Source organism: Mobula hypostoma, chromosome 2 (assembly GCF_963921235.1).
Source record: "Mobula hypostoma chromosome 2, sMobHyp1.1, whole genome shotgun sequence".
In the NCBI taxonomy this organism is placed as follows: Eukaryota; Metazoa; Chordata; class Chondrichthyes; order Myliobatiformes; family Myliobatidae; genus Mobula; species Mobula hypostoma.
This window is the reverse complement of record NC_086098.1, coordinates 168,123,294-168,147,480: the sequence shown is the minus strand read 5'-3', so window position 1 is coordinate 168,147,480 and position 24,187 is coordinate 168,123,294. Positions and strand designations below refer to the sequence as shown.

The following is a 24,187-nucleotide window of genomic DNA, read 5'->3' as shown; positions in this document are numbered from 1 at the left end:
AGTGAAATACATGTTAGTAGGGAAGTGGTGTTAGGTAAATTGAAGGGATTGAAGGCAGATAAATCCCCAGGGCCAGATGGTCTGCATCCTAGAGTGCTTAAGGAAGTAGCCCAAGAAATAGTGGATGCATTAGTGATAATTTTTCAAAACTCGTTAGATTCTGGACTAGTTCCTGAGGATTGGAGGGTGGCAAATGTAACCCCACTTTTTAAAAAAGGAGGGAGAGAGAAACCGGGGAATTATAGGCCGGTTAGCCTAACGTCGGTGGTGGGGAAACTGCTGGAGTCAGTTATCAAGGATGTGATAACAGCACATTTGGAAAGCGGTGAAATGATCGAACAAAGTCAGCATGGATTTGTGAAAGGAAAATCATGTCTGACGAATCTCATAGAATTTTTTGAGGATGTAACTAGTAGAGTGGATAGGGGAGAACCAGTGGATGTGGTATATTTCGATTTTCAAAAGGCTTTTGACAAGGTCCCACACAGGAGATTAGTGTGCAAACTAAAAGCACACGGTATTGGGGGTAAGGTATTGGTGTGGGTGGAGAATTGGTTAGCAGACAGGAAGCAAAGAGTGGGAATAAACGGGACCTTTTCAGAATGGCAGGCGGTAACTAGTGGGGTACCGCAAGGCTCAGTGCTGGGACCCCAGTTGTTTACAATATATATTAATGACTTGGGTGAGGGAGTTAAATGCAGCATCTCCAAGTTTGCGGATGACACGAAGCTGGGTGGCAGTGTTAGCAGTGAGGAGGATGCTAAGAGGATGCAGGGTGACTTGGATAGGTTGGGTGAGTGGGCAAACTCATGGCAGATGCAATTTAATGTGGATAAATGTGAAGTTATCCACTTTGGTGGCAAAAATAGGAAAACAGATTATTATCTGAATGGTGGCCGATTAGGAAAAGGGGAGGTGCAACGAGACCTGGGTGTCATTATACACCAGTCATTGAAAGTGGGCATGCAGGTACAGCAGGCGGTGAAAAAGGCGAATGGTATGCTGGCATTTATAGCGAGAGGATTCGAGTACAGGAGCAGGGAGGTACTACTGCAGTTGTACAAGGCCTTGGTGAGACCACACCTGGAGTATTGTGTGCAGTTTTGGTCCCCTAATCTGAGGAAAGACATCTTTGCCATAGAGGGAGTACAAAGAAGGTTCACCAGATTGATTCCTGGGATGGCAGGTCTTTCATATGAAGAAAGACTGGATGAACTGGGCTTGTACTCGTTGGAATTTAGAAGATTGAGGGGGGATCTGATTGAAACGTATAAGATCCTAAGGGGATTGGACAGGCTAGATGCGGGAAGATTGTTCCCGATGTTGGGGAGGTCCAGAATGAGGGGTCACAGTTTGAGGATAGAGGGGAAGCCTTTTAGGACCGAGATTAGGAAAAACTTCTTCACACAGAGAGTGGTGAATCTGTGGAATTCTCTGCCACAGGAAACTGTTGAGGCCAGTTCATTGGCTATGTTTAAGAGGGAGTTAGATATGGCCCTTGTGGCTACAGGGGTCAGGGGGTATGGAGGGAAGGCTGGGGCGGGGTTCTGAGTTGGATGATCAGCCATGATCATAATAAATGGCGGTGCAGGCTCGAAGGGCTGAATGGCCTACTCCTGCACCTATTTTCTATGTTTCTATGTTTCTATCATGAGTTCAGGTACTCAAAAGTGGCAGATTGTGGAATACATACTCTGCGGTTTTAACTATGTGTTGTTTAACTGGTACCCATCTTTTATATTTTGCATTGTGTGGGGATATCTCAGGGAGAGGTTTTACCCAGATGAATCTACCAGAATGGCACCTATTGAAGTCAGGCAACGTCAGGTTGAGAACCCTGATGATCTGAGCCAGCCCTTGACCTTGATTACCACTATTCATAAGCCCTTCATCCCTGGGGAGAAACAGAGCATTTTGCCCGAGTTGCCCTCACTTAAAGTCATCTGTGGGAATTCAGAATTCTGGTGCAAGCTCGAGGAAATGGTTGAAATTCACCAGATGCACCCTAAAGATATACATGTGTTAGTGAAAGCCAAGTGCCCGAGGAATACGTGGAACAGGATGGCCCGGGGGTGCGGGATGGTACACGGGCAATTACCAGGAGTGCCAGTAATGATTAGATTAGATTATGAGGACACACAGTCCTCTTTTATTGTCATTTAGTAATGCATGCATTAAGAAATGATACAATATTCCTCCGGTGTGATATCACAGAAACACAGGACAGACCAAGACTGAAAAACTGACAAAAACCACATAATTATAACATACAGTTACAACAGTGCAAGCAATACCATAACTTGATGAAGACAGGCCATTTAGCACGTTAAAAAGTTCAAAGTCTCTCGAAAGTCCCTCATCTCATGCAGACGGGAGAAGGAAGAAAACTCTCCCTGCCATACCCGACCACAGACCGACTCTGAGTCGTCCGAAAACTTCGAGCTCCAACCAGCCCTCCGACACCAAGCACTGAGCACCATCTCTGCCGAATGCTTCGATCCCAGCCCCGGCTGCCAGCAGCAGGCAAAGCCGAGGATTTTGGGGCCTTCCCTCTGGAGATTCTCGATCGCACAGTAGCAGCAGCAGCAAACCGGGCATTTCAGAAGTTAATCCAGATGTTCCTCCGTGCTCTCATGGCTGCCTCCATCAAATCAGAATTGTGCACGGCCCCTTTTTAACAATACGATATCATTTCACTGGAGAGGCTATGCACGCTGCGTCACATCGCCATCTTCTCCTCCCGCCATCTTTTATCGCTCCTTTAAAGGGGAAGTGAGGCAGCGGCTGGCGGGAGGCGAGAGTAGCTGGGGAATGATAATGGCAGTGAATCAAAAAGCTGATAAGACAACCATGGATTATGCAGAACATAAATATCGAGCATATGAGGAGTATTCAGGGTTGGATAATCCAGGGAGGGACGACCCAGTCTTCCTAAAAATGCTGAAGGAAGGCTTGAGCTCAGCCCACCAGGAAATTTTAGATTTAGGCATAATGGTGGGGTCCAACTACTCTGCGATAGTTTTGTGGGCCAGTGAGATAGACCAAAGAAAAGGCAAGAGAAATCATAAAGTGGGTATAGTGGATGCAGCTGCTGTGATGTCCCGGAGAGCTTGTTTTGCTTGTTGGCAGCCAGGGCACCTAGCAAAGGACTGCTGGACCAGGTATAAGACAGTGAAGGAGTTGATATGCTAAAGCTGTGGCCTATCGGGACATGGCTGGAGACAGTGTCCAAAAGGGAGGGAGAAAACCCAGGCGAAGGTCACAGCAGACACCCAGTCACTCACCCCATGAGCAACCAGTCTGACTGTGGATCAGATCAAAGAGTTAGTAACTGCACCTCTTAGGGCAGAAAAAGATATGGCAGTGGGCTCCACTGCCAGCGCTGGTGACCCGCGGATGTACACAACGGCATTGTTAGGGGGACGGCAATGAAATATGTTAGTGGACACAGGGGCATCGGTATCGATAACAGACTTACCCTTACCAACAACCGGACAGGCCAGTTATATCAGAGGTGTAGGAGGGAAAACAGTAAAAGCAGGAAGAAGCGAGAAGTAAATACTAGAAATCGGGGGAGTGCAGCTTCCAGTGTATTTCTGGGTATGTCCAAATAATGAGGGCACGATCCTTGGAATGGACATCCTAAGGGAAACAGGAGCTGTTATAGGTTTGGGAAAGGGAGAAATAATATGGATGAGTCAGAGGCAGTGAATGCGCACAACCAACAGAATACACGAACTGCCTAGCATAGTCGCAGCTGCCCCGATCACCGGAGACTGCAGCCCGGATGGGGTCTATGAGTTAGCTTGTCAGCAGTTCCCAGCAGTGTGGGCTACACACAAGCAAGATTGTGGTCGAGTAAAGATAAATCCAGTTAAAATAGGGGAGGGTCTGTATAAACCCCCTTAGCAGGACCCTATACAAACTGACACACTGACCACTGTTTAGGGTATAGCGAAGGAACAAAAACACCAGGGGATACTCGGAGGGACTGCGGCCACTCCAGAACATAAAGTTTTCCCAGTTCCTCCAAGGGCAGACATTACTGTGAATAAGGCAGCAGGGGGAAAAGAGGCAACTGAAATTGCAAGTGTGCAGGAGGAAACGACAGAAGCCAGCTTAGTAAAATGATATGAAGAGATAGAGGCAGAAGAGAAGGAAAAATGAAGGAGAAAAGGAGCAAAGGAGGGACCAGATGGGTGCTGGACACATGGGGAGGAGGGAAGTCGCAGTGGCCCCACACTGTATTAGACAGATACTACTAAAGTTTTATCATGGGGTGATGCATCAGGGAGGGCAGAGCATGATCACAACCCTCCGGCAGGACTGGTGGTGGCCAGGGATGGGCGGGGATGTTGAGAAATTCTGCCGCTGTTGTATCATTTGTGCCCAGCATAACCCTGGTGAGGGCAGAAAGCTACAGCTGGCAAATCAGCCTCGGCCGAGGGGACCCTAGGAAAACATCCAGATAGACTTCACAGGGCCCCTGCCGAAAACCAGGGGGAAAAGTTACTGTCTAGTAATTATGGATCATTTCACCTGGTGGGTGGAGGCTTTCCCAACAAGGGACTGCACCGCCCGCACTGCTGCATGGATCCTAGTTCAGGAAATTCTCCCAATGTGGGGAACCCCAGTTCAGGTGGATTCAGATCAGGGAGCACATTTCACGGGGAAAGTGATGAAGGAAATGTGCTGACTGCTAGGGATTCAACAACGGTTCCACGTACCCTACCACCCCCAGAGTTCAGGGATGGTTGAAAGGATGAACCAAACAATCAAGAATGTGTTAACCAAAGCTATAGCTGAGACAGGAAAGACATGGTTTGATGTATTACCAGGAATCCTGATGAGATTGCGCGCAACCCCGAACCGCACGTTGGGTCTCAGCCCCTACGAATTATTGATGGGGCGAGCAATGCGGCTCCCTTATGGGGTAATTATGGGTTGCGGGGAGCCTGGGGTTTACACATAGAATGACACAATATGTAAAAGACCTTTGTAACCAACTTAAAGTATTAAAGGACCGAGCGAAACAACAACAGCGAATCGCTGATCAGAGAGAGCCAGAGGGAAAGGGGATAGTTCTTCCACAGCCCGGCGACCAAGTTATGGTGAGGGTGCTGCCAGAAAGGCCGGGGTTTGCCCCCAGGTGGATAGGACCACAGACAGTACTCTTAACCAATGATACATGTGTCTGTGTACAGACTCGGCAAGGCAGCCAGTGGAAACACTGGACTCAGGTTAAAGCATACAACTCACCCTCTTGTTGCTCCCACAGACAGAGCGGGGCAACCAAATGTACCCAGTAACCATGTAGTTACAGGGAACCTAAGAGAGGAACACCAGCTGGCCATGCCAGACCTGACCACACTGATGAAAACATACCCAGAGAAAACTCAAGGGCAGAAAATGCCAAGAGTGTGGCAGAAGACACTGAGAACGTGAAGGAAAACCACGAATAGCCTGCTAAAGTGTGATGATGATGGTACTCTGTAAAGAAGGCTGGTTGCTGAAGGTAGATGATTAATTTTATAGCATAGTATAGAAATTCATTGGGAAATAGACGAGGAGGGATTTTTGAGTTAAAGCAGAGAAGGCAAGTTCCACCACTTTGACGGCATTTCAGACTGCACACGGTATCTGAAAGCAGTCACCCCCAGTCTGAGGAGCTGGGCCCTTTCAGCAGTTGGGCCAGTGATCGACCGGACAGTTCGGAAGGGGCTGCCACCAGGGAGAGGTCCTTGCAGACATTTAAGTAGAGGCCACCCCAACCCCTTCCTGTACATCGATGAGAGAGCCTGTGGGTGCTCCTGGAAGGAGAGTTTCAGCGACCAGAGGATAAAGGACTGAAGACAAAAGAATGTGATTAAGCTGCAGTCAGCCTGCGGGGAAAGAGCAGGCACACCAAAGGAGCCGCATCCCTAAAGACTTGGAACAGCCTCTATGCTTAACATTTGGTAGGTAGCGATTAGGTAATGCTAGGATAGATATAAAGGTACATAAAATTGGGTGGGTGGGTGGGTGGGGGGGGGGAATTTCGAGACAGGGCATTCCTGCTGCCCTGTTTGAGCAGATCCTCCTAGGGTGGCCTTTCCTGATACAAATTTAATTTTGTCTAGGAGGGCCAAGAGGAGGGACTGTTAGAGTGAGTTTTTTGGGTAGATGATTTGTGACTTTGGTTAAATGACTTTGGCCACCAGACTTCTATTTGACAAAGTACTGTGGATTGAGTCCACAAACAATGTGCTTCCTAAAAAGGTGTGAATACCAGATGCTCCTAGTGCCATAGTTTGACCAGATGCTGTAGTTTCAAAGACAGTATTATCTATACTTTATAAATATTAATTGTCTTTTATGTTAGCACGTAAAATGCCAAATAAATGTATTGTGAATTTAAGTTGCATTCCAGACAGGTTGGCATTGGAAGGAAAAGGATGAATTCAGAAGGTGTGATGTTTGTATGTAGCTTCAAAAGGAAGCATTGTCTATAACTTTTTAAGTAGCGATTGCCTTTGCGTTTAGCATATAAATATCGAGCCCACTTTGGGCTAGCAGAACTTTCTACCGAAAGCGTCTCCGTCCGTATGATGCCTGCTGTACCTTGTCGTGTCGAATAAAGAAGCTGCTTTGTATCTACCAGTGACTCTGTCTCTCCGGTGATTTGGACCACACTACAACAATATATATATATCGTGGGTGCTCCATGGTCCAGAGGAACGTTGTTTCGTTCGGTTGTCTGTATCTACAGTCAGGTGACAATAAACTTGAACTTGAAATGCCAAGTGAATCATTTCCAGAATGAGACACTCGTACACTGACCCTACAATGATCAGGCTTCAGAACAAGTGTGGATGTCTGTGCTCACCTCAACACTGTACTGATCCTACAACCTACAGACTCACTTGTCAATGGCTCTACAACTTGTGTTCTCAGCAATATTTTATTTATTTACATAGTTTGTATTCTTTTGCACTTTGGTTGTTTATTAGTCTTTGTTTCGTCATCATTATGTGCTGTGTCGTATGATGTGGGTGATCACGGCCTTTCCATGACCATAGTTGTTCCTGGCAAATGTTTCTACAGAAATGGTTTGCCATTGCCTTCTTCTGGGCAGCGTCTTTACAAGACCAGTAACCCCAGCCATTATCAATACTCTTCAGAGATTGTCTGCCTGGCGTCAGTGGTCACATAACCAGGACTTGTGATCTGGACCAGCTGCTCATCCGACCGTCCACCACCTGCTCCCATGGCTTCACGGGGCTAAGCAGGTGCTACACCTTGCCCGAGGGTGACCTGCAGGCTAGTGGAGCACCTTATATCTCCTTTGGTAGAGCCTTATCCCTGGCACCAAGCCTTTGTTTATGTATAGTTTTCATAAATTCTGTTGTATTTATTTATTTTCTTGTAAATGCTGGCAAGAAAATGAATTTCAAGGTAGTATATGTACTTTGATAAAATATTTGACTTTGACTTTGCACTCTGCCTTTATTCTTATTTGAGGTCACGGCCATGTCACTGAAGCTACAAACCAGTAACATCACCAACAAGAATGATCCCCGGTCCATCAACTCGAGGGTCTTCATCGGGAATCTCAACACAGCGGTGGTGAAGAAATCTGACGTGGAGACCATCTTTGGACAGTACGGCAAGGTGGTGGGCTGCTCCGTTCACAAGGGTTACGCCTTCGTGCAGTACACAAACGAGAGGACGGCGCGCGTGGCAGTGGCTGGGGAGAATCGGCGGGTCCTCGCGGGACAGACGCTCGGTAAGACTGACATGGGACAGGAGTGGGAGATTATGGAGCTGTCAGCTTCCAGCCCCGGGGCAGTATCCCTATCCAAAACATGAGGGATCCTGGGAATGTATTCATCGACTGACATGAGACAGTAAACTCACTGCCCCTCTTCACTAGAGTGCATCACAGCCAAAACACTCAACCTCTGGATTAAGTATACTCAATTTAGAGCTGGGGAGAAGAAGGGGAGAGGGATTGAAGAGAACCTGGGAAGAGTGAGAGAGGCAGGGAGAAGAGAGAGAGCTGGGAAGAGGGAGAGTGTCAGAGAGAGGGGGAGAGGGGAGTCGGGTGAGGTGTGGAGAACAGGAAGGGAGATGTGGGGAGAAGAAAAGTCGTGGGGAGAAGATAGAGAGAGATGGGGAGAACAGAGTGTGAGGGGAAGAGGGAGAGAGGTGGGGAAGGGAGAGGTGTGGCGAACAGGGAGGGAGATGGGGAATGAAGGGGAGGAGAGAGAGTTGGGGAGAACAGAGAGGGAGGGTAGAGGGAAGGGAAGTCAAAGGTGGGGAGGAGAAGAGAAATCGGGAGAGGGTGGAAGGAAAAAAGAGACTTGGAGAAGTGAGATAGAGAGTTGGGCACTGGGAGAAGGAGAGAGCAAGTTGAGGAGGAGATGGAGAGAGTTGTGTGGAGAACAGGGTGAGGCATGGAGCAGTCCAGAGAGGGAGAGAAGGGAAAGGGAGAGGTGAGGATAGAAAGAAAGTTGAAGGGAGGAATGGAGGGAGAGAGAGACAAGGAGAAGTGAATTAGAAGTGTAGAATGGGAGAAGGTGGGGAAGAGTTGGAGAGAAATGAAGAAAAGAGAGATCGGGGAGGCAGGGAGAAGGGAAAGGTAGGAGAGAGATGTGGAGAAGAGGGGGAGAGGAGTTGAAGAGAAGGAAGCAAGGAGAAGGAGGGAGATGGAGATTGAGGGAGAGAGATGTGGATTAGAGAGAGAGAGAGAGAGAGATGGAGAATGGGGAGGGAGGTGGAGAGAAGGAGACAGAGATATAAGGAAGGTAAGACAAGGGGTAGGTAGGGGAGAGGGGGAGGGTGGAGATGTCGAGGGTGGGAGAGAAGAAGAAAGATGGAGATGGGGAGGGAGGAATGGAATTAGCGGAATTGTTAGATGACAAGACGGAGAGTTGGGGAGAAGAGAAAGGGTAGGTGGGGAATGGTTGAAGGAAGGAGAGAGGTGAGTAGAGGGAGAGATGGAGAGTAATGAGTGAAAAGAAAGAGAGGTGGGGGAGAGGAGAATGGGGAGAAGTTGTTCTGTTGCATTCACCACTGATAATCTAATCACCTATTTTCAAGTTGTGAGATCTTCCTCTCGCGTCTGCTCCTCCTGCCCCTGGCACTCGCCCACGGGTTAGACTCATCCCCTTCATGTGAGTGACTACACTACTGAAGTGCCTGGTGGACTCTGGGACATCCTGGGGTTAGGAAAGGTGGCTATAAAAATGCAAGTAAAACCCTGACTGAGCGATTGGGACGTGCCAAATCCACTGGGAGATGGAATAACCTGCAATTCCTGGTTTGGGGATGGAATACTGGACTCGAATGAAAACCACTGCAACAATTCTCCAAGGTCAAGTGATGGGAATTCCCTCTTTCCTCCTCACATTCCCTGGACACGGCCAGGAAGAGCGGACTTTTCCCTGATCTTGAATTTTATTTTCCATTTTATTTATTTGGAGATAAGGAAAGGAACAGGCCCCTCCAGCCCAAAGAGTCGCACCACCCAGCAACCCATCGATTTAACCCTGGCCTAATGACTGGATAACTTCCAATGACCCTACTAACCAGGACATCTTTGGACTGCGGGAGGAAACCGGAGCACCCAAAGAAAACCCACACATCATGGGGAGAGCGTACAAACTCCTTACAGGCAGTGGCAGGAATTGAACTCTGAACTCTGACATTCTGATCTGTACCATCGCCGTGCTAACCACCATGGACCAAGTGAGGAGATCCTTGTCTGGAGAAGTCCAATGGGTGCCCCCATCTTTAATTACCACACATCCCGGGACCAGTGGGGGGTTGTTAGAGCTGGGGTGTTAGCCTTGGATTCCCCAAGCCTGTGCAGCCTCTCCCCCTACCCTTTCTCCCAGCCACGCCTACACCTTATTAGTTATGACAAGGGCCACGTCTGTTAATGAGAGTTGCTCTGTCAGCACAGCTGAATGTTTAACCATATTAATGAGTTTGTTGAAATTCAGGAGAACTTAATGCTCTTATTTTAAGTTCTCAATCCATAGTATTACTTTTTCCACCATCTGAATATTTGAAAACCAGTTCTCAGGGTCCTTTTCCTGATCTGATAAGATACCAGCAATGATTCTGCCAGTGAAATCATCTATTACTTTTTCTGCAAGTTCCAAATGCTTGTCATTATCTCTCCAATGTTCATATTCAGATTCAGAACACAGAACATAAAACATTAGAGCATAGCCCAGGCCCTTCAGCCTACTATGTTGTGCTAACCCTTTAACCTACCCCAACATCAATCTAACTCTTCCCTCCTGCATTGCCCTCCATTTTTCTTTCATCCACATGCCTCATAAATGCCCCAAATGTACCTGCCTCTACCTACCACCAGCGCTGGCAGGCTATTACACGCACCCATTACTGTGTGTAAACAATTACTGCTCAGGTCCCTCCTGGGATGGCAGGTCTTTCATATGAAGAAAGACTGGATGAACTGGGCTTGTACTCGTTGGAATTTAGAAGATTGAGGGGGGATCTGATTGAAACGTATAAGATCCTAAAGGGATTGGACAGGCTAGATGCAGGAAGATTGTTCCCGATGTTGGGGAGGTCTAGAACGAGGGGTCACAGTTTGAGGATAGAGGGGAAGCCTTTTAAGACCGAGGTTAGGAAAAACTTCTTCACACAGAGAGTGGTGAATCTGTGGAATTCTCTGCCACAGCAAACTGTTGAGGCCAGTTCATTAGCTATGTTTAAAGGAAGTTAGATATGGCCCTTGTGGCTACAGGGGTCAGGGGTTATGGAGGGAAGGCTGGGTTCTGAGTTGGATGATCAGCCATGATCATAATAAATGGCGGTGCAGGCTCGAAGGGCCGAATGGCCTACTCCTGCACCTATTTTCTATGTTTCTATGTTTCTATATACTTGTCCCCAATCCCCTTAAAAGTTATGCCCCCAATCCAGATTGATTTGTTCAGATTCTTTTGACTTTGACCTTGAATGTGGAAAGGAAGGGGGGAATTTCAAACTTGTATGGGGTCATACATTTCACCCGGGATATGGTGAGCCTTTTTCCCCCAGTGGGCGGTTCATCAATGGGACTCTCTTGCTCCAGGGTGGTAGAAGCAGAGTACTGAATACTTTAATATCTTCAATTCAGAGATGAGAGATTCTTGCTAGCCAAAGGGTTGAGATATTCCTGTGGGCAGAGTGAACACGAGACTGCGTCTGCAGTCAAATCAGTCATGATCTTATTTAGTGGCAAAGTGGGCTTAGACCATCTGGTCTGATTTCTCCCCTTCCTTTCCAGTCCTGAAGAAGGGTCTCGCTCCAAAACACCAACTGTTTACTCTTTTCCATAGACTCCGCCTGGCCTGCTGAGTTCTTCCAGCATTTTGTGTGTGTTGCTTTAGACCATATGGAGCAGAATTTGGCATTCGGCCAATCAAGTCTGCTCCACCATTCAATTATGGCTGATTTATTATCCCCCTCAACCCCACTCTCCTGCCTTCTCCCCTTAGGGACCCTGACTAATCAAGGACCTATCAACCTCAGTTTCAAATATACCCAATGACTTGGCCTCCACAGATGCCTGTGGCAATGAATTCCACAGATTCATCACTCTCTGGCTGAATAAATTCCTCCTCATCTCTGTTCTAAATGGTCATCCTTATATTCTGAGTTTGTGCCCTCTGGTCCAAGACTCCCCCACGTCCACTCCATCTGGGTCTTTAGGTTTCAATTAGATCCTCCCTCATTTTTCTAAACTCCAGTGAATATAGGCCTAGAGTCATCAAACACTCATCATACATGAACCCTTTCATTCTGGGGCTCACTCTCGTGAACCTGCCCCAGTGGCAGCACGTCTTGATGGATCCGGTGACCTTCTCTTGCTCCTCATTGATACGTTTGTGTGATCTGCTTGGGTGTGATGGCTCAGCACTGGAATAGAGCATATGCATATTAAAAGCCTTGTCAACATCCGTTGCTGTAACCCTATAGGGAATGAACTAGGTGAGCTGACAGCCAGCCACAAACGGAAACTCTTGTGTGCAACAGGCAATTTACGACTCATCTGGCTTTGTTTCTCTCCCACAGATATTAACATGGCCGGTGAACCCAAACCCAATAGACCCAAGGGACTGAAGCGTCTCAGTTCTACTCTGTACAGGTACCAACGATCCGCTGACTGTTTCCGCTTCTGGTGACCTGTGGGGAGGGCACTATTGTTTCCTGAACTGGCCTGAGTTGGCAACGCAGCCATTTGCCCCTACCTATCCATGCTGGGGTTTGTAATGACACTGATCTCTCTCCATAAGACCATAAGACACAGGAACAGAATTAGGCCACTTGGCCCATCAAGTCTGCTCCGCCGGTCCAGCATGGCCTATGTACACCGAGAATGGTTGGTATCCAGAAAGCACTGCCTGAAGAGGAGGTGGAATCTGACACAACCACAATGTTAAAGGGACACTTAACCAAACACTTAAATAGGCAAGGCAGAGAAGGATATGGTTCTGCCGTGGGCAAGTGGGATTAGTGCAGACAGACAGGGAGGTCAGCATTGCTGTGATGGGCAGAAGGGCCTGTTTCTGTGCTGTGCAACTTTATGAATCTGTTTACACTTTTGGTTCCAGCGATTAACATTGTCTCCTTTCTCCTCTAAGCACCAGCTACGACTTTGCTTACGATTACTTCAGGGATGATTTCTACGAAAGGTACGGTTTGAGGTCAGGTTTAATTCTGCCGCTATTCAGACCTCCTGATCTGATTGCAACAAGAATCCTGTGTGTCCATTACAAACGCTGCACACAGCTCTGGCTTGGGTCCTCCCTCAGCTCTGGGTCTTACCAGAAGACGTAAGAGCAGAATTGGGCCATTCAGCCCATCAAGTCTGCTCCACCATTCCATCATGGCAGATTTATTATCCCTCTCAACCCTATTCTCCAGCTTTCTCCTCGTAACCTTTGAAGCCCTTACTAATCAAGAACCTATCAACCTCCGCTTTAAATATACCCAATGACTTGGCCTCCACAGCTATCCGTGGCAATGAATTCCATGGATTCACTACCCTCTGGCTAAAAAAATTCCTCCTCAGCCCTGTTCTAAAGGGACATCTTCTATTCTGAAGCTGTGCCCATTGGACCTAGACTCCCCCACGATAGGAAACATCCTCTCCACATCCAGTCTATCCGTGTCCTCTGGTCCTCTGTGGGCACGTGGCCAAGTGGTTAAGGCGTTCGACTAGCAATCTGAAGGTCGTGAGTTCGAGCCCCAGCTGAGGCAGCGTGTTGTGTCCTTGAGCAAGGCACTTAATCACACAGTGCTCTGTGAAAACACTGGTGCCAAGCTGTATGAGTCCTAATGCCCTTCTCTTGGACAACATCGGTGTGGTGGAGAGGGGAGACTTGCAGCATGGGCAACTGCTGGTCTTCCATACAACCTTGCCCAGGCCTATGCCCTGGAGAGTGAAGACTTTCCAGGCACAGATCCATGGTCTCACAAGACTAACAGATGGTCCTAGACTCCCCTTCTATAGGAAACATCCTCTCCACATCCACTCTAATGAAGCTTTTCAATACTCAATAGGTTTCAGTGAGATTTCTGCCCCATTGTTCCAAACTCCAGCATGTACAGGCACAGAGCCATTAAACACGCCTCATACATTAACCCTTTCATTCATGTGAACCTCCTCTGGATCCTCTCCAATGCCAGCACACCCTTTTTAGATAAAGGGTCCATAATGGGTCCTTTCCTATAGGTACTGAGTTCAGATTCCACCCTCATAAATGTGGGCTGAAGGTTCCATTATAGGAATGCATGAGTAGCACGTGGCCAAGAACATCTTTATTTAAATAGGAAATTCAAAGCTCTAAGTAAATTTATTATGTAAGTACTTATATATATATATAGGCATCTGTTAGTCTTGTGAGACCATGGATTTGCGCCTTGGAAGGTTTCCAGGGTGCAGGCCTGGGCAAGGTTGTATGGAAGACCGGAAGTTGCCCATGCTGCAAGTCTCCCCTCTGCATGCCACCGATGTTGTCTAAGGGAAGGGCATTAGGGCCGATACAGCTTGGTACCAGTGTTATTGCAGAGCAATGTGTGGTTAAGTGCCTTGCTCAAGGACACAACACGCTGCCTCAGCTGAGGCTCGAACTAGCGACCTTCAGATCACTAGACCAACGCCTTAACCACTTGGCCACGCGAAGTACTTACACGTTACCATATCCTACCTTGAGATTCATTTTCTTGCAAACATTTGCAGGAAAAGCAAAGAAATGAAGTTGAATCTATAAAACAAAACTATACATAAACAAAGATAGACAACCAAATAATGTCCAAAAGACGACAAATTGTGCAAATAAAATAATACTGAGAACATGAGTGGTAGTGTCCTTGGAAGTGAGTCTGCAGTTCATAAAATCGGTGAATGAAGTTTTTCACTCTGGTTCAGGAGTCTGATGGTTCTAGAGTAATAACTGTACCTGAAGCTCAGGAACCTGGAACCTGAGGCTCCTGTAGCTCCTGCCCGATGGTAGATCATGGCCTGGATGGTCGGGGTCCTTGATGATGGATGCTGCTTTCGTGTGGTAGCACTCCATGTAGATGTGCTCAGTGGTGGGGAGCGCTTTTCCTGTGATGGACTGGGCTGTGCCCACCACTTTCCATAGACATTTCCATTCCAAGCAATTAGGGTTTTGACACCAGGCTGTGATGCAACCAGTCAGAATACTCTCCACCGTTCATCTGGAGAAACTTGTTTTGGTGACATGCTGAATCTACACTATCTTCCAAGAAAGTAGAGATGCTGTCGGTTTGTAGTTCGTGGGATCTTGTTGTGTATGTATCAGCTGCACATGTTATAGCACTGGCCACACTTCAAAACTAATACTTTGAAGGCTGTAAAATGCACTGTTGTGCCTTTTGAAGATGTCCTCAATGGTGGGAAGGGTGGTGCCCATGTCTGAGCCGGCTGAATTAAAACCCTCTATAGCTGTTTCTGTATTTACAACTCCTTGTTCAGCACTCTTTCTGCCTCTCCCCTATTCCCCACCCACGAGGGTAACTTCCATAAGACACAGGAGCAGAATTAGGCCATTCAGACCACTGAGTGTGCTCCACAATGTTCTGTTTTCCACGTAAAGCTGTGGATTCCGGTGGATACTAATGTAATTAAATGGGGTTGTGGATCGATGGGTCAGACTGCAGAGACAAAGTCCTCCTCCTTCTCCCGGGTGCCTATCTAACAGTTTCTTAAATGCCCCTAATGTATCTCCATCACCACCCCGGCAGGGCATCCCACACACCCACTACTCTGTGTGTAAAAATAAAACTTACCTCTGACATCCCCCCCCAATCACCGTAAAATTATGTCCCCTCATAATAGCCATTTCCACCCTGGGAAGAAATCTCAGGCTGTCCTCTTGATCGATGTCTCTTATTAGCTTGTACACCTCTATCAAGTCACCACTCATCTTCCTTTGGTCCGAAGAGAAAAGCCCTAGCTCACTCACCTGTCTTCATAAGACATGGTCTCCTCTGCATCCTCTCTAAAGCCTCCATGTCCTCCCTAGAATGAGGTGGCCAGAACTGAGCACAATACTCCAAGTGTGATCTAACTGGAGTGTTGTACAGCTGCAACATTACTTCATGGCTCTTGAGGTGGCTTAGATATGATAGGAGTGCTTCAGGGGCTCTCAGGCGCTCAATATATGGAGAGTGAAGACACGTGCAGGCCAAAGGGATAGTCTTCATCTGACTGTCCAGGTGTTCCTGCAGTTTCTCTGTCGCTTCAGGTCCCACCCATCCCACCTGCCTGGCCACATCCCCACCATCCATTCCCCAACCACCACCTCTCCTTCCCTTGTGGCATTGTCTCGGGCCTGCCACCATATGCACACCAGGGCTGATCCTCCATTGCTCTCTCTCTCTCTCTCTCTTTCTCTGTCTCTCCCCCCACCACAGGATGCATGAGTTCTCAAGTCGGCCCTCGCTGGTCCCCAGGGCCGTTCCAGTGAAGCGGCCCCGTGTGATCGTCCCCGTGTTGCGCCGGGGGAAGTCTGGGATCCCCCTGAAGCTAATGTCACGTTCCACGAGCGGGGCGAAAAACACCACAAAATTAAAACGTGAGTTCTGTCTAAATTACAGCACAGGACATATCAATGCAGGAAAGGTTCAGGTTTATTGTTGGGGCCCTCCAAGAGGACTGCAACCTCGTCGTGGTTTGGAGGCTCGCGTGCCTCAATAACCAGCTGAGCTGTGTTGGCTGGAGTCAAGGCTTTGTGCTTTGGCACTTGGTAGGGTCATCCATGCCAAACAGGTCAAAGGGTAGAGGCCAGACTAAGAGTGGTCCTTCAGTCCTCCGAGTTCGGGGGCTCAGTTTAGGGCCAACAACCCTGACTGGTCAAACAAAACTGTGACAGAAACAGCAATGAAGTATCCTTCTACATCTGTGTGCAATGGTATTAAGAGCATAAGATATAGGACTAGAATTAGGCCATTTGGCCCATCAAGTCTGCTCCACTATTTCATCGTGGCTGATCCATTTCCCTCTCAGCCCCAATCTCCTGCCTTCTCCCCGCATCCCTTCACGCCCTGTCTAATCAAGAACCCATCAACCTCTACTTTAAATATAAAGAAACTCTTCCTCATCTGTTCTAAATGGACATCCCTCTATTCTGAGGCTGTGCCCTCTGGTCCAAGACTCCCACACCATAAGAAACATCCTCTCCACATCCACTTTATCGGGGCCTTTCAACTTTCGATAGGTTTCAATGAGATCCCTCCTCATTCTTCTGAGTTCCAGTGAGTACAGGCCCACAGCCATCAAGTGCTTCTCAAACAATAACACTTTCAATTCTGGAATTTCTGAGTCTCTACTTGGGGCTTGCATGGCTGACAGTAGTGAAAATCAAACGGAAGTTACTGCAGAATGGAAGAAGCCCTGAGCACCAGCAAGGAGATGGAAGAACTTCATTGCTTCCATAAACACTAGCAGACATAATGGGAAGTAGTCACGTTATTGTTTTAAGACATAAGACCATAAGACAATAAGACAAAGGAGCAGAAGTTGGCCATTTGGCCCATTGAGTTTGCTCCACCATCTTATCATGAACTAATCCATTCTCTCATTTAGTCCCACTCTCCCACCTTCTCACCATAACCTTTGATGCCCTGGCTACTCAGATACCTATCAATCTCCGCCTTAAGTACACACAATGACTTGGCCTCCACTGCCACCCGTGGCAACAAATTCCATAGATTCACCAACCTCTGGCTAAAAAAATTTCTTCGCATCTTTGTTCTGAATGGGTGCCCTTCAATCCTGAAGTCATGCCCTCTCGTACTAGACTCCCCCATCATGGGAAACAACTTTGCCACATCCACTCTGTCCATGCCTTTCAACATTCAAAATGTTTCTATGAGGTCCCCCCTCATTCTTCTAAACTCCAAGGAATACAGTTCAAGAGTGGACAAACGTTCCTCATATGTTAACTCTTTCATTCCTGGAATCATTCTAGTGAATCTTCTCTGTACCCTCTCCAACGTCAGCACATCCTTTCTTAAATAAGGAGCCCAAAACTGCCCACAGTACTCCAAGTGAGGTCTTACCAGTGCCTTATAGAGCCTCAACATCACATCCCTGCTCCTATACTCTATTCCTCTAGAAATGAATGCCAACATTGCATTTGCCTTCTTAACCACCGACTCAACCTGGGGGTTAGCCTTAAGGGTATCCTGCATGAGGACTCCCAAGTCCTGTTGCATCTCAGAACTTTGAATTCTCTCCTCATTTAAATAATAATCTGCCCGTTTATTTCATAGGCAGTCACACCCAGGGTATAAAAGCCATGAAAATATCTTTTAGCAGTCATAGTGCAACACAAACATGAATTACATTAACTTAAATTAACGTAAATGATACACTTTCAATCTTTTTATTGATTTAAAAGAATAAGGGAATTACAAACTGGAGGAGAGGTTATCTCAAATACATAATTCAATAATAATACAAACAGAGAAAGGAGTATACACTGTCAAAACCATGTATAGTATTAAGCTAATATAAAGAGAAGAGAGAACCACCTCTCCTCTTAACAGTTCATGGAAAAAAGAGAAAAAATGAAACCCACTAAGCTAACCTAAAACAAAAAACGGGGACTGGGCAGTCAGTTTTGAGGATACAGTTAAAAAAAAAGGGAAAATCCTTCTGATCAAATCTAAAAATTCACAGAGAAAAAAGAATAATTAACTATAAAAGTAATAAGAGTTAGATCATATGAAAATATTGAATAAAAGGTCACCAAGTTTGCTCAAATTTGAAAGATGTATCAAACATCCGACTTCTTAATTTCTCCAAACTTAAAGACATAATGGAGGAGAGCCAAAAAAATACAGTAGGTGGATTGGGATCCTTCCTGTACAATAGAATAGCTCTCCTAGCCAACAAAGTTGAGAAAGCTATCGTGCATTGAGCGGAAGCAGGAACATTTCCTGCTTCTGTTGGAATAACCCCAAAGATTGCCGTAAGTGAATTAGGTTGTAGGTCCAGACCTATGACTTTTGATAACATTCTAAAAACATCTCTCCAAAAGTTATTTAACTTTATGCAGAACCAAAACATATGAGTTAAAGTGGCCACCTCAGTGTTACATCTATCACAGGTAGGATTTATATTAGAAAAAATATGCACTAGTTTATCTTTTGACATATGCGTCTTGTGCACTACCTTGAACTGAATCAAGGAGTGACGGGCACAAATAGATGAATTGTTAACTAAATGACAAATTTTATTCCATTGATTATCTGAAAGTGGTTCTTGAAGTTCCAATTCTCAAGCACGTTTAACCTTATCATTAGACATCATTTGTAAATTCAATAGCCGTTTATATATGATGGCTATCAATCCTTTTTGGAATGGTTTAAGCTGAAAGATAACATCTATCATATTTGGTAAATGAGCAAATGGGTAATTTGATAACAAATCATGTAAAAAATGAAATACATTGTTTTGTGTCAAATCAAATTAGTGAGGATTAGTGAGGCAGCCTGCACGTGTCACCACGCTTCCAGTACCAACATAGCATGCCCACAACTCACTATCCCCGACCTCTATGTCTTTGGACTGTGGGAGGAAACCAGAACACCCAGAGGAAACCCTCACAGTCACGAGGAGAACGTACAAAGTCCCTACAGACAGTGGCAGGAATTGAACCCGGGTCTCTGGTGCTGTAATAGCATTAGGCTAACCGCTAAGCTACCATTCTGTCCCCAAATATCTGTTAGAATGGTAATCCCGATACACAAACTTTGTCTTAACGTGATCTACTGTTAATCAGCCGTCACCTTAAATACAGGGTCAATGTTTTTTTTTTAAAGAGTACAGCGATAGATAACATTTCGAGGGGTTTTTTATAACAAGAAGATCTTGCAGAGCTAGAAGATTTTGACAATTTACGCCAGAGAAGTCTGGAATTCCAGTAAGAATAGCAGAGATTAATGAATTTCTCTATTTAACTCTTTGTGTGCCATTTGAAAAAGTAAAGATTAACTTTAGTTGTCAAATAGAAACATACAGTGAAATCCGCTGTTTGTGTCAACAACCAACACATTCCATGGATGTGCTGGGGTAGACCGTTAAGTGTCACAAGGCTTCGGTCTCCAACATAGCTCACTGACCCTGACCAGCGCGTCTTCGGACTTTGGAAGGAAGTTGGAGCACCTGGAGGAAACCCATGTGGCCATGGGGAGAACGTACAAACTCTTACAGACAGTGGCAGGAATTGAACCCGGACTCAGTTGGTTCCTGTCGGTCATCACCTCCTGGTGAGACGTTAGTCACATCTGTCCCAATCTCTCTCTCTCTCTCTCTCAGCAGTAAAATCCAATGAGCTGCAACGGATTAAACTTGAGCTGACGCAGATTAAATCCAACATTGACTCTCTTCTTGGGCGGCTGGAGGAGATTGCAAAGGAGAAAGTGGGTCATACAGGTGGGTGAATGATTCTGCACTCCTGCCCTTTGCCCCGTGACTTCTAAGTTCAAAGTAAATTTGTTATCAAAGTACATATATATGTCACCACATACTACCCAGAGAGTTATTGTCTTGTGGGCATTCACAGAAGGACGAGGAAGTACGATAGAATCACTGAAGAATGACAAAGACTGACAAACAGCCAATGTGCAAAGACAAACTGCAAAAACAAAATAAATAAGTAATCCTGAGCACATGAGTTGTAGGGTCCTTGAAAGTGAGTTAGTTCATAGGTTGTGGAATCAGTTCAGTGTTGAGGTGAGTGAAGTTATCCACACTGGTTCAGGAGCTTGATGGTTCTAGGGTACTAACTGTTCCTCAGCCTAGTGGTGTGGAACCTATGGATCCTGTACCTCCTGTCTGATGGTAGTAATGAGAAAAGAGCATGGCCTCGATGGTGTGGTCCTTGATGATGGATGCTGTTCTCTTGTTTTTCCTGCTGCTGAGTTCCTGGATGCCTGTAGCCGGCTTCTTGTGGCAACACTCCTGGTCTCCTGGTCCTTAGTCCTGGAGCAGAACAGATTCAAGTCTGCCACTTCCAGAGCTGAAGCAGTGCTGTCCAAGCAGAGTACAAATAGTTATTCATCTGGTTAACTTGTAGTATTGTGTTCAGTTCTGGCCGTCTCATTATAGGAAGGGTGTGGAAGCTGTGTGGAGGAGATTTTCCAGGATGCCGCCTGGATTGGAGAGCATGTCTCCTGAAGATAGGCTGAGTGAGCTAGGGATTTTCTCTCTGGAGTAAAGGAGAATTAGAGGTGTACAAGATGATAAGAGGCAAAGATAGAGTGGACAGCTAGAGACTTTTTCCCAGGGCGGAAATGGTTAATACAAGGGCACATGATTGAAAGTATAGGGGAGATGTCAGAGGGAGGTTTTTTACACGGAAAATGGTGGGATATGGAACACTCTCCCAGGGGTGGTGGTAGGGGCAGACGGATTAGGGGCATTTAAGATAGGCAGATGGAAAATAGAGACTATGTAGGCGGGGGGGAGGATTAGCTTGATCTTGGGTTATAAGGTTGGCACAGCATTGTCAACTGAAGAGCCTGGACTGTACTCGAGAGTTTGATCAACACACACAAGACTCTGGTGGAACGCAGCAGGCCAGGCAGCATCGTCAGATGAAGGGTCTTGGCCCGAAATGTTGACTGTACCTCTTCCTATAGATGCTGCCTGGCCTGCTGCATTCTACCAGCATTGTGTGTGTTGCTTGAATTTCCAGCATCTGCGGATTTCCTCGTGTTCTAGTGTTTGATGCTGGTTTGGGTTATGGTCTTACCCATGCAGTGCAGGAGGCCGAGGACAGAAGGGTCAGTGTGGGAGTAATGACGGGAGCTACAATCAGAGGCCTAAGATAGTTAGTGACATTCTAGGTCATTGCAATATGCTGTGCGCAGTACAGATCATATCATTGCCTTTACAAGTGTATTCCACTGGTGGTTTCTGATCATCAATTTTCTTCCACCCTCACTGCTCCATGCTGACCTTCTGTTACCTGCTAAACCCTTCAATGGCCTCCAACCTCCGACATGGAATCCACTTCCACCCAGCATGCAGACCATCCCCTCAGTTCTTCCTGGCCCCTCCTACCTTATTTGCATTACTAAACATTTTATTTTCATTGCCAGTTTTCCAAGTTCTGATGAATGATTGTTGACTAAAAAGATTAGCCCTGTTTCTCCCTCTATAGATGCCCGACCTTTAAGTTCCTCCAGCATTTTGTGTGTTTTACTCTGTTTTACAGCATTTGCAAAATCCCTTACGTTTACATAGAAACATAGAAACATAGAAAATAGGTGCAGGAGTAGGCCATTCGGCCCTTCGAGCCTGCACCGCCATTTATTATGATCATGGCTGATCATCCAACTCAGAACCCAGCCTTCCCTCCATACCCCCTGACCCCTGTAGCCACAAGGGCCATATCTAACTTCCTTTTAAACATAGCTAATGAACTGGCCTCAACAGTTTGCTGTGGCAGAGAATTCCACAGATTCACCACTCTCTGTGTGAAGAAGTTTTTCCTAACCTCGGTCCTAAAAGGCTTCCCCTCTATCCTCAAACTGTGACCCCTCGTTCTAGACCTCCCCAACATCGGGAACAATCTTCCCGCATCTAGCCTGTCCAATCCCTTTAGGATCTTATACGTTTCAATCAGATCCCCCCTCAATCTTCTAAATTCCAACGAGTACAAGCCCAGTTCATCCAGTCTTTCTTCATATGAAAGGCCTTCCATCCCAGGAATCAATCTGGTGAACCTTCTTTGTACTCCCTCTATGGCAAAGATGTCTTTCCTCAGATTAGGGGACCAAAACTGCACACAATACTCCAGGTGTGGTCTCACCAAGGCCTTGTACAACTGCAGTAGTACCTCCCTGCTCCTGTACTCGAATCCTCTCGCTATAAATGCCAGCATACCGTTCGCCTTTTTCACCGCCTGCTGTACCTGCATGCCCACTTTCAATGACTGGTGTATAATGACACCCAGGTCTCGTTGCACCTCCCCTTTTCCTAATCGGCCACCATTCAGATAATAATCTGTTTTCCTATTTTTGCCACCAAAGTGGATAACTTCACATTTATCCACATTAAATTGCATCTGCCATGAGTTTGCCCACTCACCCAACCTATCCAAGTCACCCTGCATCCTCTTAGCATCCTCCTCACTGCTAACACTGCCACCCAGCTTCGTGTCATCCACAAACTTGGAGATGCTGCATTTAATTCCCTCATCCAAGTCATTAATATATATTGTAAACAATTGGGGTCCCAGCACTGAGCCTTGCGGTACCCCACTAGTCACCGCCTGCCATTCTGAAAAGGTCCCGTTTATTCCCACTCTTTGCTTCCTGTCTGCTAACCAATTCTCCACCCACACCAATACCTTACCCCCAATACCGTGTGCTTTAAGTTTGCACACTAATCTCCTGTGTGGGACCTTGTCAAAAGCCTTTTGAAAATCCAAATATACCACATCCACTGGTTCTCCCCTATCCACTCTACTAGTTACATCCTCAAAAAATTCTATGAGATTCGTCAGACATGATTTTCCTTTCACAAATCCATGCTGACTTTGTCCGATCATTTCACCGCTTTCCAAATGTGCTGTTATCACACCCTTGATAACTGATTCCAGCAGTTTCCCCACCACCGACGTTAGGCTAACCGGCCTATAATTCCCCGGTTTCTCTCTCCCTCCTTTTTTAAAAAGTGGGGTTACATTAGCCACCCTCCAATCCTCAGGAACTAGTCCAGAATCTAACGAGTTTTGAAAAATTATCACTAATGCATCCACTATTTCTTGGGCCACTTCCTTAAGCACTCTGGGATGCAGACCATCTGGCCCTGGGGATTTATCTGCCTTCAATCCCTTCAATTTACCTAACACCACTTCCCTACTAACATGTATTTCGCTCAGTTCCTCCATCTCACTGGACCCTCTGTCCCTTACTATTTCTGGAAGATTATTTATGTCCTCCTTAGTGAAGACAGAACCAAAGTAATTATTCAATTGGTCTGCCATGTCCTTGCTCCCCATAATCAATTCACCTGTTTCTGTTTGCAGGGGACCTACATTTGTCTTTATCAGTCTTTTCCTTTTTACATATCTATAAAAGCTTTTACAGTCCGTTTTTATGTTCTCTGCCAGTTTTCTCTCATAATCTTTTTTCCCCTTCCTAACTAAGCCCTTTGTCCTCCTCTGCTGAACTCCGAATTTCTCCCAGTCCTCAGGTGAGCCACTTTCTCTGGCTAATTTGTATGCTACTTCTTTGGAATTGATACTATCCCTAATTTCTCTTGTCAGCCACGGGTGCACTACCTTCCTTGATTTATTCTTTTGCCAAACTGGGATGAACAATTGTTGTAGTTCATCCATGCAACCTTTAAATGCCTGCCATTGCATATCCACCGTCAATCCTTGAAGTGTCATTTGCCAGTCTATCTTAGCTAATTCACGTCTCATACCTTCAAAGTTACCCCTCTTTAAGTTCAGAACCTTTGTTTCTGAATTAACTACGTCACTCTCCATGTTAATGAAGAATTCCACCATATTATGGTCACTCTTACCCAAGGGGCCTCTCACGACAAGATCGCTAATTAACCCTTCCTCATTGCTCAAAACCCAGGAAAATAAACATAGAAACATAGAAAACCTACAGCACAATACAGGCCCTTCGG

General features: G+C 46.3%; 1 protein-coding gene across 9 annotated transcripts in view; it reads left to right on the top strand.

Moving 5' to 3' along the window:
* Positions 1-24,187, top strand: part of raly (RALY heterogeneous nuclear ribonucleoprotein) — a 215,966-nt gene that overhangs the window by 170,208 nt on the left and 21,571 nt on the right. For 5 of the 9 annotated variants that reach the window (XM_063073897.1, XM_063073963.1, XM_063073945.1 and 2 more), the window contains 5 exons: positions 7,501-7,765; positions 12,073-12,145; positions 12,642-12,704; positions 15,943-16,103; positions 19,853-19,969. In XM_063073897.1, coding sequence (XP_062929967.1) covers positions 7,510-7,765; positions 12,073-12,145; positions 12,642-12,704; positions 15,943-16,103; positions 19,853-19,969 — 670 coding nt within the window. In that variant the 5' untranslated portion in view covers positions 7,501-7,509. The remainder of the gene's footprint in view (positions 1-7,500; positions 7,766-12,072; positions 12,146-12,641; positions 12,705-15,942; positions 16,104-19,852; positions 19,970-24,187) is intronic. The other 4 variants (XM_063073953.1, XM_063073916.1, XM_063073926.1 and 1 more) reach the window with 3 other exon arrangements.